The sequence below is a fragment of the Paroedura picta genome, chromosome 2, assembly GCF_049243985.1.
Source record: "Paroedura picta isolate Pp20150507F chromosome 2, Ppicta_v3.0, whole genome shotgun sequence".
In the NCBI taxonomy this organism is placed as follows: Eukaryota; Metazoa; Chordata; class Lepidosauria; order Squamata; family Gekkonidae; genus Paroedura; species Paroedura picta.
In genome coordinates this window covers 106485906-106501279 of record NC_135370.1, presented here as the reverse complement: position 1 = coordinate 106501279, position 15374 = coordinate 106485906, and the positions used below count along the sequence as shown (strand labels likewise).

Here is a 15374-nt window from a genome sequence, read left to right as displayed (position 1 = left end):
TTCCTGTCTATCGGATGCTGGACACTGTCTGACTTTGGTTGTGTAAAATGTTGTTATTCACTAGATGTTACTCATTACACATTAGTCGTAACCTGCAGTAAAGGAGAGGCAGCGTTGAATATCATGTAGTTCAAATATTAATACAATACACTGGTGATTCATAATAAAATCAGAGTCCAGTAGCACCTTTAAGACCAACAAAGATTTATTCAGGGTGTGAGCTTTCGAGTGCAAGCACTCTTCGTCAGACTGTGATTTTACATGACAGGGAATATATAGCAAAAATCAATTCTGTTACATCAGTAGACTGTGTCACAACCAAATACAGCCAATCAATCCTCTAGAATTCAGTGTACTTTACAAAGAGAAACCAAAATGCTGTTACCTGAGATCAAAGGCTATCACCTCCCCATATGTTGCTTGCTCCATACAACTGTGAGACATTCCTCACAGGGAATTGCTGGTAACTATTCCAAGGCCAGGGAGTCAAACTCAAAATTCCATTAATCCACTGGTGATTCATGTTTTCATTCTGAGGTGAGGGGCAAGGTCTTTTTTTATACAGAAACAACCCCCAAGTCTTTATTTGCACAGTTGACTCGCAGGCCTGGTATTTTAGCTCAGAAATGATGCGGAGACCAGTATGGCTTTAAAACTGGCCACAGCTTTATTAACTCCAAAAAAAACAAGGGATTTGGCAAAAAACAAGGAGAGGGAGCCATCCGTTGTTGTGGTCAGCCGACCACACTCCCCTCACCCATTATCCCAGGTAACCTGCATAACCTCATGAACTTAATCAATGAGCGTCTTCCCAAGGGATATGTTCCACTTGGGGTGCCAGTGAAGGCGTAAACCTTCTTCGGCCCACCCGAGCCATCCGGCCCTGCGAGCCATGTCACCTTCCCCAGCCGGGTCAACTTAGTTCGCAGTTTGGACACCTCAATGAAGATCCCTCTTCCAATGATTTAGGTGCCCATGACCTGACTCTTTCAACCTAAGCAGGCTCCTCTCCTTGTGCAACTCCACCAGCTGTGACAATAAATGCATTCAATGACAATTAACAATCAAATACCATCATGTAACAAAACTGTTAAAGGGAGGAAGGGTGGGTGGGACACGCTTGGCTCGACTATGGGAGAAAGGGGTTGGGCTTCTAGCACAAGGCTCCTTAAGAACCCCTGCACTTTCTACCCCGCACACGCACTGCACATGTGTGTTCGTGCGCACACTGGGGAGTCATTTCCCAACAGCGGTTTGGGTAAATCCCATCCGCCTTTTATTATTATTATTATTATTATTATTATTATTATTATTATTATTATTATTATTATTATTATTATTATTATTATTATTATTATTATTATTATTATTATTATTAATTTCCCGCCACTCCCAAATGGCTCGTAGCGGGTTACAATGTCTTAAAACCCCATTAAAACTCCCATTAAAAGACTTTAAAATGTCACAACATGGCGGCACAATAATAAGATCCCCTTCCTACCCCCCTTCCTAAAAAAGGGGGGGGTGAAGGAGAAGGAGGTCAACGATGTTCAAGAAGAAGCCCGGGGGAGAGCAGTCGATGTACCCCAGCAGCTCCAGCCTCAACCATAGACCTGGTGGAAGAGCTCTGTCTTGCAGGCCCTGCGGAACATTGAAAGGTCCCGCAGGGCCCTTTTCTATTTTCTATTAAGATACAACATAATTAAGAATACCTTGTGGGTCAGAATACAAAAAATGTTGGCAAAGAGAATGGCACCAGGCTGCTTAAAATAATAAAATAGAAGAGAAACAAACTTAATAGAGAATGAGGAGAAAAGAGAGTCCAAACCGTCTCATTGCTGTTCTTCATCCAGGTTTTCTGTTAATTCCAGAGTCAAACAGGGAAGTTTGCTCAAAGGAGCAGAAACTCTCCAAATAAGCCAATCGGGACATGGGAAAAGAGTATTTGAAAAAAAAAATCAGGATGTTTCTAATCTAAGTATGCTAGCTCCTCTGATACCCCTGTAGGATATTCCTCATATGCTTTTTGATTCATGTACACTACAGATCTTGCATATTCCAGCATAAAAGACTGACCAGAGCCAATGTTACTCATTTGGTTTTTTTCAAGATCACACCATAAAATATAACCCAGATTTAAAAAAAAATTATCCTCTTTTCCTAAACTTTGACTACAAAGAGGTTGTTCAGATCTCTCTCTTCTGATTATAATTATAAACCTACATAAGCAGGTCTACAAATTCAGCATACATATTCATTCTATACCTGTTGGTATAGTACAGTCAAAGTATACAGTAAGTAACTGGGATCCTGTTAGCAGAGGAATAAGTTTCTTGGACTTTGTACACAGATCACGCGCATACAAGTCCTGTCTTCCAAGACCCTGCACACAAGATCCAACCAACACAAAGAAATTTGAAGCAGCAGTGTAATTACCAATTTCCCACCAACAAATTAATTTTAACCATTTCGGAAATGTCTGCATAGGGTCTCTAAATCTTCATAGTAAGTATTGTTTCCACTGCAACTAAATTTCTGAACAGATACTACAAATATTCATGGCACAGAGCTGCATATAGAGTGTTTCTGTCTGCAGCTTCACATACTCTCTGGGTCTGGAACATATTACATGTAGCAATGGCATTTTATTTACAAATGCAGTCCCATAAAAATATACAGTAAAATATACAGTACTGAGAAATGAAAATTTAGACAGAGAATGGGGCCAGACAAATACCTTATAAATGGAACAAACAAAACAAAACAAAAATGCCTATTCTTTCATATGGGCTCCCAAGGAGTTTTCTATTTAGATGTATCGAGTGAGTGCTTGAGGCTCTTAAACTGCACTATATTATTCATGAGAAGTATGTGCTCACTACATGCTCCGGCAATTTTCAAAAAGTCACCTGATGTGCCCAAAATTACTGTGATCCATAACAAGAACCATGTGCTTGTTTCCCCTTCACGCTGAATGCATTTGGTTCTCATTATTATGGTTTAGCAATTTTGGCCATGTGAAGCCGTATCTGGCAAACTCTGGAAATGATACGCTTTAATTATATACATTCATTTTGTGCTTGAATATATATTGTTTTGTGCTACACTGGCAATAATAATTTTGTTTGACTGTTGACAGGGAAATTTGAACAATGAGACTTCTTTCACAACCCTCAGACTTTTCCTTGTCAGTTTTCTATAGCTGTCAGTGATAACATGTAAACCCGCATATTCATAGAATTTGTGAGTGTTCTCATTTCGTATAACAACTTCACATCACATTACATGACTTGTCTTTTTTCACAAAAATTGCTATTATAATAGGCAATATATTCTATTTGCCAATTTTATTGATGTATTAAAAAGTGTTGACTATTGCATTTGAGAGATTGTTCCCCCTCTCTAAATCTTTTAATGAGTTCTTGGAATTGGAATTGCTCCATCTGGAAAATTAGTGTTACCTGAATTAGAAATCAAATATTGTTAGTGTTTTTCCTATAGAAAATAATGCTCTGTCTCTTATCTGTATGCCTTGTTCAATTTCTTTTTTTTACATTGAGAACAAAGAAACACAAATTGGTCATTTTGGATTATACTTATTTATCTGTCAGTCATCTTTGATAGCTTCCAGAATCAGCTTCATGCCAAGAGTATAGGGTGCATCCAGTGTGTATCAGGATAAGTATTGACTATATTGCATGTTCATTTGATCTTTACAGAAGTGACTAAACTAACATTTAGATTTGAATGGAGATGGACATCCTCCTTCAATGCTACTTTTTGGCTTGGATTCATATATTATTTTCTTGCCTCTGCCTTCCCACAGTAATGCAATATGCCTTCCAATCCAGTTCCTGGGGATCTTGTGCCCCCCCACCACCATCAGGAAGTGGATTGGGGTGACATTTAGGGCTACTGTGGAAGAGGAAAAGCTGGAAAATGGCCTTCATAGGAAGAAATCCTTGCCTATATACAGAGACTGTCCATTGTTTTCATGTAAGAGTGGAGCTGTGCATTCAGAAAGTAACTAATCAAAACCTGAGCCTAGTATTCCCTGTTCATTACACTAAAAAGGGTAAACTAATCTGGATAAAATTTCCATGCTATTGAACTGAAACAGTCTAAACAGCTTGCATCATTTTTTGTGTTTTCTACCATCTGTAGTTGGACTCTGCTTTGTATCGAGCTTGGTATAGTGGTTAAGAGTGGCAGCTTCTAATCTGGTGACCTGGGCTTGATTCTCCACTCATCCATGTGCATCCAACTGGGTGACCGTGGGCTTGTCATGGTCCTGATAGTGTTGTTCTTACAGAGCAGTCCTGTCAGAGCTCTCTCAACCTCACCCACCTCACAGGGTATCTGTTGTGCAGAGAGGAAGGGAAGGCTTCCTATGCTTTGAGACTCCTTTTGGTAGTGAAAAGCAGGGTATAAAAACTAGCTCTTCTACTACTAACATTTTAAAAAATGTTTCATGGAGAAAGTGAGGGGTAGATGATGGGTAGCAATGGGAGAGTGATATAAAATACAGGCCTGACAGGGACAATGAAAAACTAGAAGACTTAGCTTCAAATGGGTAGCCATGTTGGTCTGAAGTAGCACAATAAAATCAGAGTCCAGTAGCACCTTTAAGACCAACAAAGATTTATTCTGGGCGTGAGCTTTCGAGTGCAAGCTCTCTTCGTGAGACACTCAAAAGCTCACACCCTGAATAAATCTTTGTTGGTCTTAAAGGTGCTACTGGACTCTGATTCTATAGAACACTTAGCCTATGTGATGTCTGGCTTTAATGGGGTTTTATTAGGCTTTTTATGAAGGACTATTGTAACCTGCCAGGATCTGGTTCAGGAGTGGCAGGTAATAAATTGCATCATCATTATCCTCATCATCATCATCATCTGTTCATTCAGCACAGCACCGTCCCTCACCGGCATACCTGTACACATTTTCCAGTCACATTGCTGGCTCACTTCATATCGCTTAGAATTTCTGTAAAATTCTATTGTGTTCTCTCTGCTTATTCTGCAGGTGGAGAGTTTTTAGGCCTCCCCAAAGTTTAAAAAGGGAGGCACAATCCCCAAGAACTTCATCTTAGCTGAGGGCATCAATTCCAGGCAGGAATGTGTCTTCCATTGAAACAAATGAAAAATCATCTGAATATTGTGGCCCCAAAAGTTGAGACTGTTGTTGTTAGGTGTGAAGTCATGTCCGACCCATTGCGACCCCATGGACAATGATCCTCCTGTCTTCTACCATTCCCTGGAGTCCATTTAAACTTGCACCAGCTGCTTCAGTGACTCCATCCAGCCACTTCATTCTCTGTGGTTCCCTTCTTCTTTTGCCCTTGATCGCTCCCAGCATTAGGCTCTTCTCCAAGGGAGTCCTTCCTTCTCATGAGGTGGCCAAAATATCTGAGCTTCATCTTCAGGATCTGGCCTTCTAAGGAGCAGGCAGGGCCGATCTCTTCTAGGATTGACCAGTTTGTTCGCCTTGCAGTCCAAGGGACTTGCAAGAGTCTTCTCCAGCACCAGAGTTTAAAAGCCTCAATTCTTTGACGCTCGACCTTCCTTATGGTCCAACTTTCACAGCCATACATTGCAAATGGGAAGACCATAGCCTTGACTAAACGCACTTTTGTTGGCAGGGTGATTCCTTTGCTTTATAGGATGTTGTCTAGATTTGCCATAGCTTTCCTTCCCAGGAACAAGCGTCTTTTAATTTCTTTTTGCAGTCCCCATCTGCAGTGATCTTGGAGCCCAAGAAAATAAAATCTGTCACTATTTCCATTTCTTCCCCATCTATTTGCCAGGAATTGAGAGGGCCGGATGCCATGATCTTTGTTTTCTTGATGTTGAGTTTCAAGCCAACTTTTGCACTCTCCTCCTTCACCCGTATCAATAGGCTCTTTAGTTCCTCTACACTTTCTGCCAATATTAAAGATCCGAAGAAGAAGAAAAAGATGATGAACAAGAACAGATCTCTCCCCCCCCCCCAATTCTATGCACATTTCTAGTGACTCAATTAACATAAATATAATGGAGTATGAAGAAGTAATTGTATAGAATTTAAATCTATTTCTCTAGTTGCTTATTGGTACAATATTTCTTTTTTTGAAATTTCAGAAGATAATTAAAAATAGCATACTGAAATCAAATTGTACTTATGAAAATCTGCTGTTAATTTCACAAGATATATTAATTACATTACCAGATTCTCAATGTTTAATTTTTCTGTGTCTAATGAATACCAAGTCCTTCTACCTCAACTCTGAATGCATGTATATCTATTTTATTCTTAGCTTCTGATATCTAGCTGGGGCAATCCAGGTCAGGGCTATGATTGTTAATGTAGAGCAAAGAAAATTGTTTCTTGTTTAGTCGTAGCCTTAATTATTCATAGATGTCATCTTGTTACCACTTCCATTCACATCATTTTCCATGTGCTACTTTGCACAGAAAAGGTTCAAGAAGTTTCAAATCATCTATTAAACATTTTATACCAATTTTCTTGTATAGCCTAACTTTTTGTTAATTTGACTGGTTTACACCAGAGATGTTCCCAGTCTTCCATCTTAATTGATGGAAGGTTCTGCAACCACTTTATCATACACTTGTTACCTTGTTCTGTTTCAGTTTCATAAGTTAATAAGAGTTTATAAATTCTTCCCAAAAGATGTGGATTGTCTTACATTATCATATTTTAAAATTCAGTCTGTTTTCTTACCCTTTGCTTAGGGTCTTTTTATTCTTCTTTTATCATTGATGCCCATTTTCACTCTTGTTGCAGTTGTTGTCAACTTCTCATTTTTCTTTGTTCATCAGTTAAGTCTTGAGTATGGAGAAGTTCCACAAGTACATCTTTTAGTCTCCTTTGGATGATTATCTTCAGTGGGGAAGGACTGGGACTTATTCTGTTTCTATATTTTGCCCAGATCTTAATAAAACTATTTCTCCAAATTTGCCATCAATCACTTTTTTGGTCATGGTCTTTTTTAGTTTCTGGAGCCATGACACCAAGTTTCCCTGTTCAAATTTAATCAGCCTTTCACCCGGATTCTTTTATCTAATCTATAATCCACATTGAAACTGCTGCATAATAATTAAGTTTAATGTTGGGGATTCCCAGGCCTCCCCTTTTTTTTCATCTTTCAATACTTTAAAAACAATTCAAGGTTTTTTATTATTCCAAATAAATTTATCAATATGCTTTTGCCAGGTTGCTAGAATTTTCTCATTGAGCGCTATTGGAGTTGTTTGAAACAAAACAGATGGTACCTGACTCCTAAAGTGATTTGTAAAATGTCTAAGTATACTGATAGCAGATGTTGGAAACGTAATGAAACAGTTGGCTCTTTTTTTCAAATGTGGTAGAACTGCAAATTAGTAAAAAAAATTCTGAATAAAAATGCAAAACAAATTGCAAATTATGTTTAAATGTAAATTTACCTGTAAACCAGAAAATATGCTATTGAGTATTCATCCAACAGACGTATTCAAAGACAGTGCAGAATTCTTTTTTCATGCAACAACAGTAGCAAGACTTATTGTTCCTTTCTTTTCTATCTCTGATCTGTAATTAATTAGAAAATCAAATAAAATACTATATAAGCAGTAGTAGTAAAGCAGTAGTAGTATAATTTATTTGTATATGGTGATAGGCCATTACAAAATAACAATATAAGTAACAAATTTACAAGATATATTTGATAAGGTAAAAGCACTTTAAAAACAATTTGTTTAAAACCAGTAACAACAGCCTCATCTCACATCAAGAGCATTCAAAGAAATAATATGTTCCCATTCCCATACCCATTCCTTTCTTATCTAGATAGAAAGGGGAGGCACATGGTTAAAAATGGGTTGTGTAATATATCCCAGCTCTTGGATTATGCTATCCAAAAAACATAAGGTGTTGGAAGTGATAGCTGCTGCTAATAAAAGCTAATTATTCATATTGGAATTTCATAAAGCATTTTAAAGCATCAGCAAAATACTTCACCATAGAGTTGGAATGGGTCATACAGGCCATCTAGTCCAAACCCCCAACTCAATGCAAGATCAGCCTAAAGCATCCAGTATCTGTCCAGAGTAAACTTATGTCTTCATTCTGCATTTAAAAAACTCTCATAGTAAGGGGGCAGGCTTAAAGGTTATTTGTATTAGCTTCATATTTGAGCGTTATTATGTCTCAGTATTGTTTTTTATAAATTGTGGAACAAGAAGAGTTAAGCCTTCTTTTATAGGTACATGTTTGTCTTCTTATATTAAGTTTTTCCTACAGTCACAGTTTCAGTCTTTTGCTTGTGGCTGCCTGAGGGTAAAAATAGAGTTTTCTATTACAAGCAAACTGGCAAAAACAAAAACAAAAAAGTGTCAGCTATTTCACAAGTTCTTTCAGGTTTGCATGTGGATTTCCACCAAAGCTGGGAGGAAACATTCCTCTTGTGTGAAGTAATTTTGCTTTCTACACTCTAGGGGTTAGACATTTTGAAGTGCTCTAATATTTCTTTTTAAAAGCAGCAACTTTACGTACAGCTTTGACAGGAACCAACGAATTGCTCAGATGTGAGAAGAAAGCAACTTTGGCCTCAGAATTCATGAGGCCCATTAATGTTTCAGATGTGAAACTTCCCTGTTGTCTCCTTGTGTATGTAGGTAAGTTCTGATTCTATTTCTGGTAATTTTTTTCTGAAATTTGTCCACTGGTATGGATGCCTCTAAAGCCCCCTTAAATGAGCTATTTCCAAGTCTATCTTGATAATTTCATTAAATGATTGATCCATTATCAACAACATTAAATCAAATGAACACTGGGTCAAAATTGCAGCCCACCTTTCTTTAAAGCTCTCATTGTCTGTGAACAGCATGGGGTATTTCTGTATACGGAGACCACGTGGGATGCGGTTGTTTTTAATATATTTATTTAAATAGGCTGCGTGAACAATGTTTACCTTAAGATACTTTAGTAATAATGTATAAGAAATGGGTTTAATTTGTTATCTGTAAACCGCCCGTGGCGCCGCGGGCACCAGGGACTAAATAAAAGAGTAAGGGCTGTTGGGGAGGAGTTAGGGCGGGCCCTGTCCGGGATAAAAACTTGGAGGGGCCAATCAGGAGCCGCTTCGCTGATTGGCCCCTCCAAGTGTCCATCCAGGGCCAGCAGCCAATGGGGAGGCGCGCAAAGCGCGCCTCCAAATTGGCTACTTCGGCTGGCCGGGACTCAGTCCAGTCAGCCAGACCGCGCCGTCCTCAGTCATGCAAGTTTCTGACCTGCCTGGCTGACAATTTCATTTATCAAATGGCAGATGAACCCACAAGAGGTTCAGCCATACTGGACTTAATACTGACCAACAGGCAAGAGTTGGTGGATGAGGTGAAGGAGGTGGGGACCCTAGGGGGAAGTGACCATGTCCTCATAGAATTCCTTTTGAGATGGGGAGCCAAGGAAGCTTGTAGCCAGACGCGGATGTTGGATTTTCGTAGGGCAAACTTTAATAAACTCAGAGACATGATGAGTGTCATACCATGGACGAGAATGCTGGAAGGGAAGGGAGCATGTGAAGGGTGGGCGCTACTCAAACAAGAGCTATTGCATGCTCAATCAATGACTATTCCAGAAATACGAAAACACTGCAGGTGCTCTAAAAAGCCTATTTGGATGAACAGAGAACTTCAAGAGGAACTAAGAAAGAAAAGGAAAATGTTCAGGAAATGGAGGGAAGGACAGAGCTCTAAAGAAGAGTACCTACAGGTTACTAGGCACTGTAGATCAATCATCAGAAAGGCCAAAGCTGAGAGTGAGCTAAGATTGGCCAGGGAAGCCCATTGTAACAAGAAAAGATTTTTCAGTTACGTGAGGAGCAAACGTAAAGTAAAGGAGGCAATAGGCCTGCTGTTGGGTGCGGATGGACAAACTCTAACGAAAGATGCAGAGAAAGCAGAAAGGCTTAGTGCCTATTTTACATCTGTTTTTTCCCACAGGTCAAAGTGTTTAGGCACATCTAGAGATGGCTGTAGCCAAAGGATAGTGTCTGGGTGGCAGGTTAACATGGATAGAGAGGTGGTCGAGAGGCATTTAGCTGCACTGGATGAGTTCAAATCCCCTGGTCCAGATGAAATGCACCCGAGAGTACTCAAAGAACTTTCCAGAGAACTTGCACAGCCCTTGTCCATCATCTTCGGAACCTCTTTAAGGACTGGAGATGTCCCGGAGGACTGGAAAAGAGCAAATGTTATTCCGATCTTCAAAAAAGGGAGGAAGGATGACCCGGGAAACTACAGACCAGTGAGTCTGACCTCTGTTGTGGGGAAGATAATGGAGCAGATATTAAAGGGAGCGATCTGCAAACATCTGGAGGACAATTTGGTGATCCAAGGAAGTCAGCATGGATTTGTCTCCAACAGGTCCTGCCAGACCAACCTAGTTTCCTTTTTTGACCAAGTAACAGGTTTGCTGGATCGGGGAAATTGATGTCATTTACTTGGATTTTAGTAAAGCTTTTGACAAGGTTCCCCATGATGTTCTGATGGATAAGTTGAAGGACTGCAATCTGGATTTTCAGATCATTAGGTGGATAGGGAATTGGTTAGAGAACCGCACTCAAAGAGTTGTTGTCAATGGTGTTTCATCAGACTGGAGAGAGGTGATTATTAATGATCTAGATGAGGGGGTGGAGGGACTACTCATCAAGTTTGCAGATGACACCAAATTGGGAGGACTGGCAAATACTCCGGAAGATAGAGACAGAGTTCAACGAGATCTGAACACAATGGAAAAATGGGCAAATGAGAACAAGATGCAATTTAATAAAGATAAGTGTAAAGTTCTGCATCTGGGTCAGAAAAATGAAAAGCATGCCTACTGGATGGGGGATACGCTTCTAGGTAGCACTGTGTGTGAACGAGACCTTGGGGTACTTGTGGATTGTAAACTAAACATGAGCAGGCAGTGTGATGCAGCGGTAAAAAAGGCAAATGCCATTTTGGGCTGTATCAACAGAGCCATCACATCAAAATCACAAGATGTCATAGTCCCATTGTATACGGCACTGGTCAGACCACACCTGGAGTACTGTGTGCAGTTCTGGAGGCCTCACTTCAAGAAGGACGTAGATAAAATTGAAAGGGTATAGAGGAGAGCGACGAAGATGATCTGGGGCCAAGGGACCAAGCCCTATGAAGATAGGTTGAGGGACTTGGGAATGTTCAGCCTGGAGAAAAGGAGGTTGAGAGGGGACATGATCTTTAAGTATTTGAAAGGTTGTCACTTGGAGGAGGGCAGGATGCTGTTTCTGCTGGCTGCAGAGGAAAGGACACGCAGTAATGGGTTTAAACTTCAAGTACAACGATATAGGCTAGATATCAGGAAAAAGTTTTTCTCAGTCAGAGTAGTTCAGCAGTGGAATAGGCTGCCTAAGGAGGTGGTGAGCTCCCCCTCACTGGCAGTCTTCAAGCAAAGGTTGGATACACACTTTTCTTGGATGCTTTAGGATGCTTAGGGCTAATCCTGCGTTGAGCAGGGGGTTGGACTAGATGGCCTGTATGGCCCCTTCCAACTCTATGATTCTATGATTCTATGATTCTATGATTCTATGACAGTCCTCCAGCCGGCCTGCTCCTCCTCCTGCTTCTCTGGGCTGCTTCAGCGGCCGGGAGAAGCCATAGCCATGTGAGTTGGGGGGGGGGGGCGGCGCCGGCCTTCTCTTTCCCCCGGGAGAGGCCTGGCTGCAGCCAGGCCTCTCCCGGGGGAGAGAGAAGGCCTTTCGGGACTTGCGGAGGGTGGGGGGGGGGCGGTGCAGTCTTCTCCCCACCCTCTTCTGCTTCTTGAGACCGACATGGCTCACAGACATCCTGGCTAAATTCCCCACTCTGTCATCAAGTTCTCCACCCTGATCCTACCTTCGGTGCTCACACACACACCCTCCTTCATCAGTCCCAGGAAATCTGATTTCCATCTTTCTAACTCTCACCAAATTATCCACAGGAGACTTCATGCCTTCTCCACCTGGCCAGCTCTGTCAGACCCTCCACAAGATTACAATCACTTTGAAGTCCAAATATCCCTGTTTACTTTTATTATACAGTTGCCTTTGTCTTTGTCGAGAGTTCTTCCCAGTGCCACTGAAATTTGTTCCAGTCACATACATGCAGGAACTGCTTGATTTCTGGATCTGCTTGCTTTCTTTTTCATCTGGCCGGCTCGATGACACCCTCAACAGGATGAAATCCACTTTGATCTCTGAGTATATCTATGTTTCCTTCAACAATACAGATGCTTCTTTGTTTGGAGGGGGGAAGGTGGCATTAAGGTGACTCTAGATTTGTTGTGCTGCTTCAGACCAACATGGGTTACAGACCCACTTGGCCATCTAAATATCCCTATGTATCCTTTCAGAATATTATTCTTTGTGCGGGGATCTTAACGGTGCCACTGGACTCTAAATTTGTCCTGGTCTATCACACCTGCATGGGTTGCATATATTCCGGATAAAATCCCCACTTTGCCATCATGTCCCCCTCCCAGATTCCACCTTCAGTTCTACAGCAAACTCCCTCTTTCATCAGTCCTATGCATTTTAATTTCCATCCTTCTACCTGTCACCAACTACTTCCAAGGAGTTGGGATGCTTCCTTTATACTACTTCTGAGGAGCTCAATGACAGCCTCACGACGATCAATCCCACTTGTCAGTCTAAGTCTCCCTATGTGTCCTTTTATAAGAGCCTCTTGTGGTGCAGAGTGGTAAGGCAGCTGTCTGAAAGCTTTGCCCATGAGGCTGGGAGTTCAATCCCAGCAGCCGGCTCAAGGTTGACTCAGCCTTCCATCCTTCCGAGGTCGGTAAAATGAGTACCCAGCTTGCTGGGGGGTAAAACGGTAATGACTGGGGAAGGCACTGGCAAACCACCCCTTATTGAGTCTGCCATGAAAACGCTGGATGGCGTCACCTCAAGGGTCAGACATGACCCGGTGCTTGCACGGGGGATACCTTTACCTTTTTTATGTGTCCTTTTACAATACAGATGACTTCGGGTTTCTGGGGGGGGGGGGCTACAGGTGCGCCTGGAATCTAACTTTGTCCTGCTGCTTCACACCAGATCCCACCTTCAGTGCAAAAATCTTTACTACAAATGTTGTCTTCCAAGAACTCCTACCACAAACAGCACACCACCAGGCACATCAACAACATGCACTTCTAAGCTCTCTTCAACTCTCCCCTGGCCATCCCACCTCCCCTCACTAACACCCAATCCTCAACAACAACAGCATACCATTCTGCACACAACAAATTCATGCCACAAAAGCAGCTCACCCACTACCCATTCTTTACACGACACTCTTCCATGGCACTCCGCAGCTACAGCCCACATCCTATGAGTCTCTATAAAGAACTTTGGCTTAAAAACCACACTTCAACCCATTTCTCTTTATTTCTTATTACACTCTCATGGCTCCAAAGAACTTTTCTGGTATCACCCTCCAACCCTGCTCTTCTAGGACCCCCACCCAAACCACTCCCTCCAGCATGACTGGACAATGCCACTGCAAAGAAAAACAATACAAAAAAACCCCACATCATCATACCACCTTCAAATAAGTCCACCTAACTCCGGACACTTTACCCCCTCCCACCCATCCTCTGGACCATACATCCATTCACTACCTTTTCTACACAACAAACTATTTCCTCCCTCCATCACCAACCACTACTCCACATTCCCCTCTACTTCCTCTATACTTATCTGACCCTCTCCCACCCATTCTGCCATAAACCCTACACTGTACCTCACACAAGCCCACACACAAAACACTGTCCCATCAACCCTTTCTAGCGCCCGTTGTATTTACAAGCACAACGGGCTTTAAATCTAGTGATAATTATATTACAGAACACATTCAGGAGCAATCACTGAAGACGTTTTGAGAAAATGGGTGAATACTATACCTGGGATCCTGTTTTAATTGCCATACTTTGTTAAAATGATTTATGAATATAAAATGAGCCTCTTGTGGCGCAGAGTGGTAAGGCAGCCGTCTGAAAGCTTTGGCCATGAGGCTGGGAGTTCAATCCCAGCAGCCGGCTCAAGGTTGACTCAGCCTTCCATCCTTCCGAGGTCTGTAAAATGAGTACCCAGCTTGCTGGGGGGTAAACGGTCATGACTGGGGAAGGCACTGGCAAACCACCCTGCATTGAGTCTGCCATGAAAACGCTGGAGGGCGTCACCCCAAGGGTCAGACATGACTCGGTGCTTGCACAGGGGATACCTTTACCTTTACCTTTATGAATATAAGAAATAAACATTGTTAATTTGGAAACTTAATCTTATTAATATATGGCCTTGGGATTTCCTTATATTTGGTGAGGATTGTTGGAAGAATCGATAGTTCAGTCCTTTCCATTTATCTTTTGGTATAGGGTTTGACCACTTTGCACAGTGTACAGAATCTAGCAGGTAAAGGTGTTTGGCTTAAATACCCAAAATATAGCAGAACAAATTTTGTGCTTAATAGTACTTTAAGACCAACCAGGTTTTATTAAAGGTATAGGCTTTCATTAGGCAGTGCTGTGCACATGAAAGCTCACACCTTGAATAAAACTTAGATGTCATTAGGTGTCATTGGACTCAAATTTTGTTCTGCTACTTCAGACCAACATGACTACCCACGAATCTATCTATCCAAGTACAAAATATAAATAAAAACATGATAGTACCAGTAATAAAGTCATATATTTCAAAAAGGCCCTCTTCACTGTCCAATCAAAATAGCTCATTTGGTAGGCCTTTTCAGTGACAGCCCCATGGGTATGGAACAACCTTTCCAGGGACTGTTTCTGCACTAGTGATATCGTTTGGATTTGCATTTTTAAAGGATCAACTTCTTTGTCCTTTTCCACAATGCAATTTGCTTTGTCAGACACAGTCCCAAATTGCCCCCTCACAGGGTGGGACCAAGGGAGTGGGATGATTCTTCTTGGCACCCCAGAGTTCATAGTGTCAGGTGGCGTGGGGTGGGTCCAAAGGAAGTCTGCACTTCCTCTTGACATATGAGGTGGGGCACTTCCCTGTGCTGGTAATCCAGTGGAAAGGGGACCCGTATTCTCAGTGGGGGAATCAGGTGGGCCTCAGGATATCACTGGAAACTTCTCTTAGGTGGGATCCCAGCAGCAAAGGGACCCATGTTCCCAGTGGGGGAACCAGGAGGGCCCCAGTGCACCTCTGGGGTCCAGGTTCTTGCAGTCAGCCAACTGCAAGTCACACTTCCCCTCCCAACACTCCTGTGGAGTTAACAATAAAACTGGGGCCTTGTTTAAGTCAACCAAAATGTGTACTATTATTCCTTGAGCCCAAGGTGCCCTCCTGCCCCAGCTCTCATGCAGGA

At 41.8% G+C, this 15374-nt stretch overlaps 1 protein-coding gene across 4 annotated transcripts in view; it reads left to right on the top strand.

Moving 5' to 3' along the window:
• ANO3 (anoctamin 3) overlaps positions 1-15374 on the top strand; it is a 312581-nt gene that overhangs the window by 80049 nt on the left and 217158 nt on the right. Inside the window, exon 1 of one of the 4 annotated variants that reach the window (XM_077321997.1) lies at positions 8525-8647. The exons of 2 other annotated variants lie outside the window; for them this stretch is intronic. Coding sequence is in view for 1 of the 2 variants with exons in the window: in XM_077321994.1 (XP_077178109.1) it covers positions 8594-8651 (58 nt within the window). In the remaining variant the exon portion in view is untranslated. Of the gene's footprint in view, positions 1-8524; positions 8652-15374 lie in introns of those variants that run through there. One more of the 4 variants, XM_077321994.1, reaches the window with a different exon arrangement.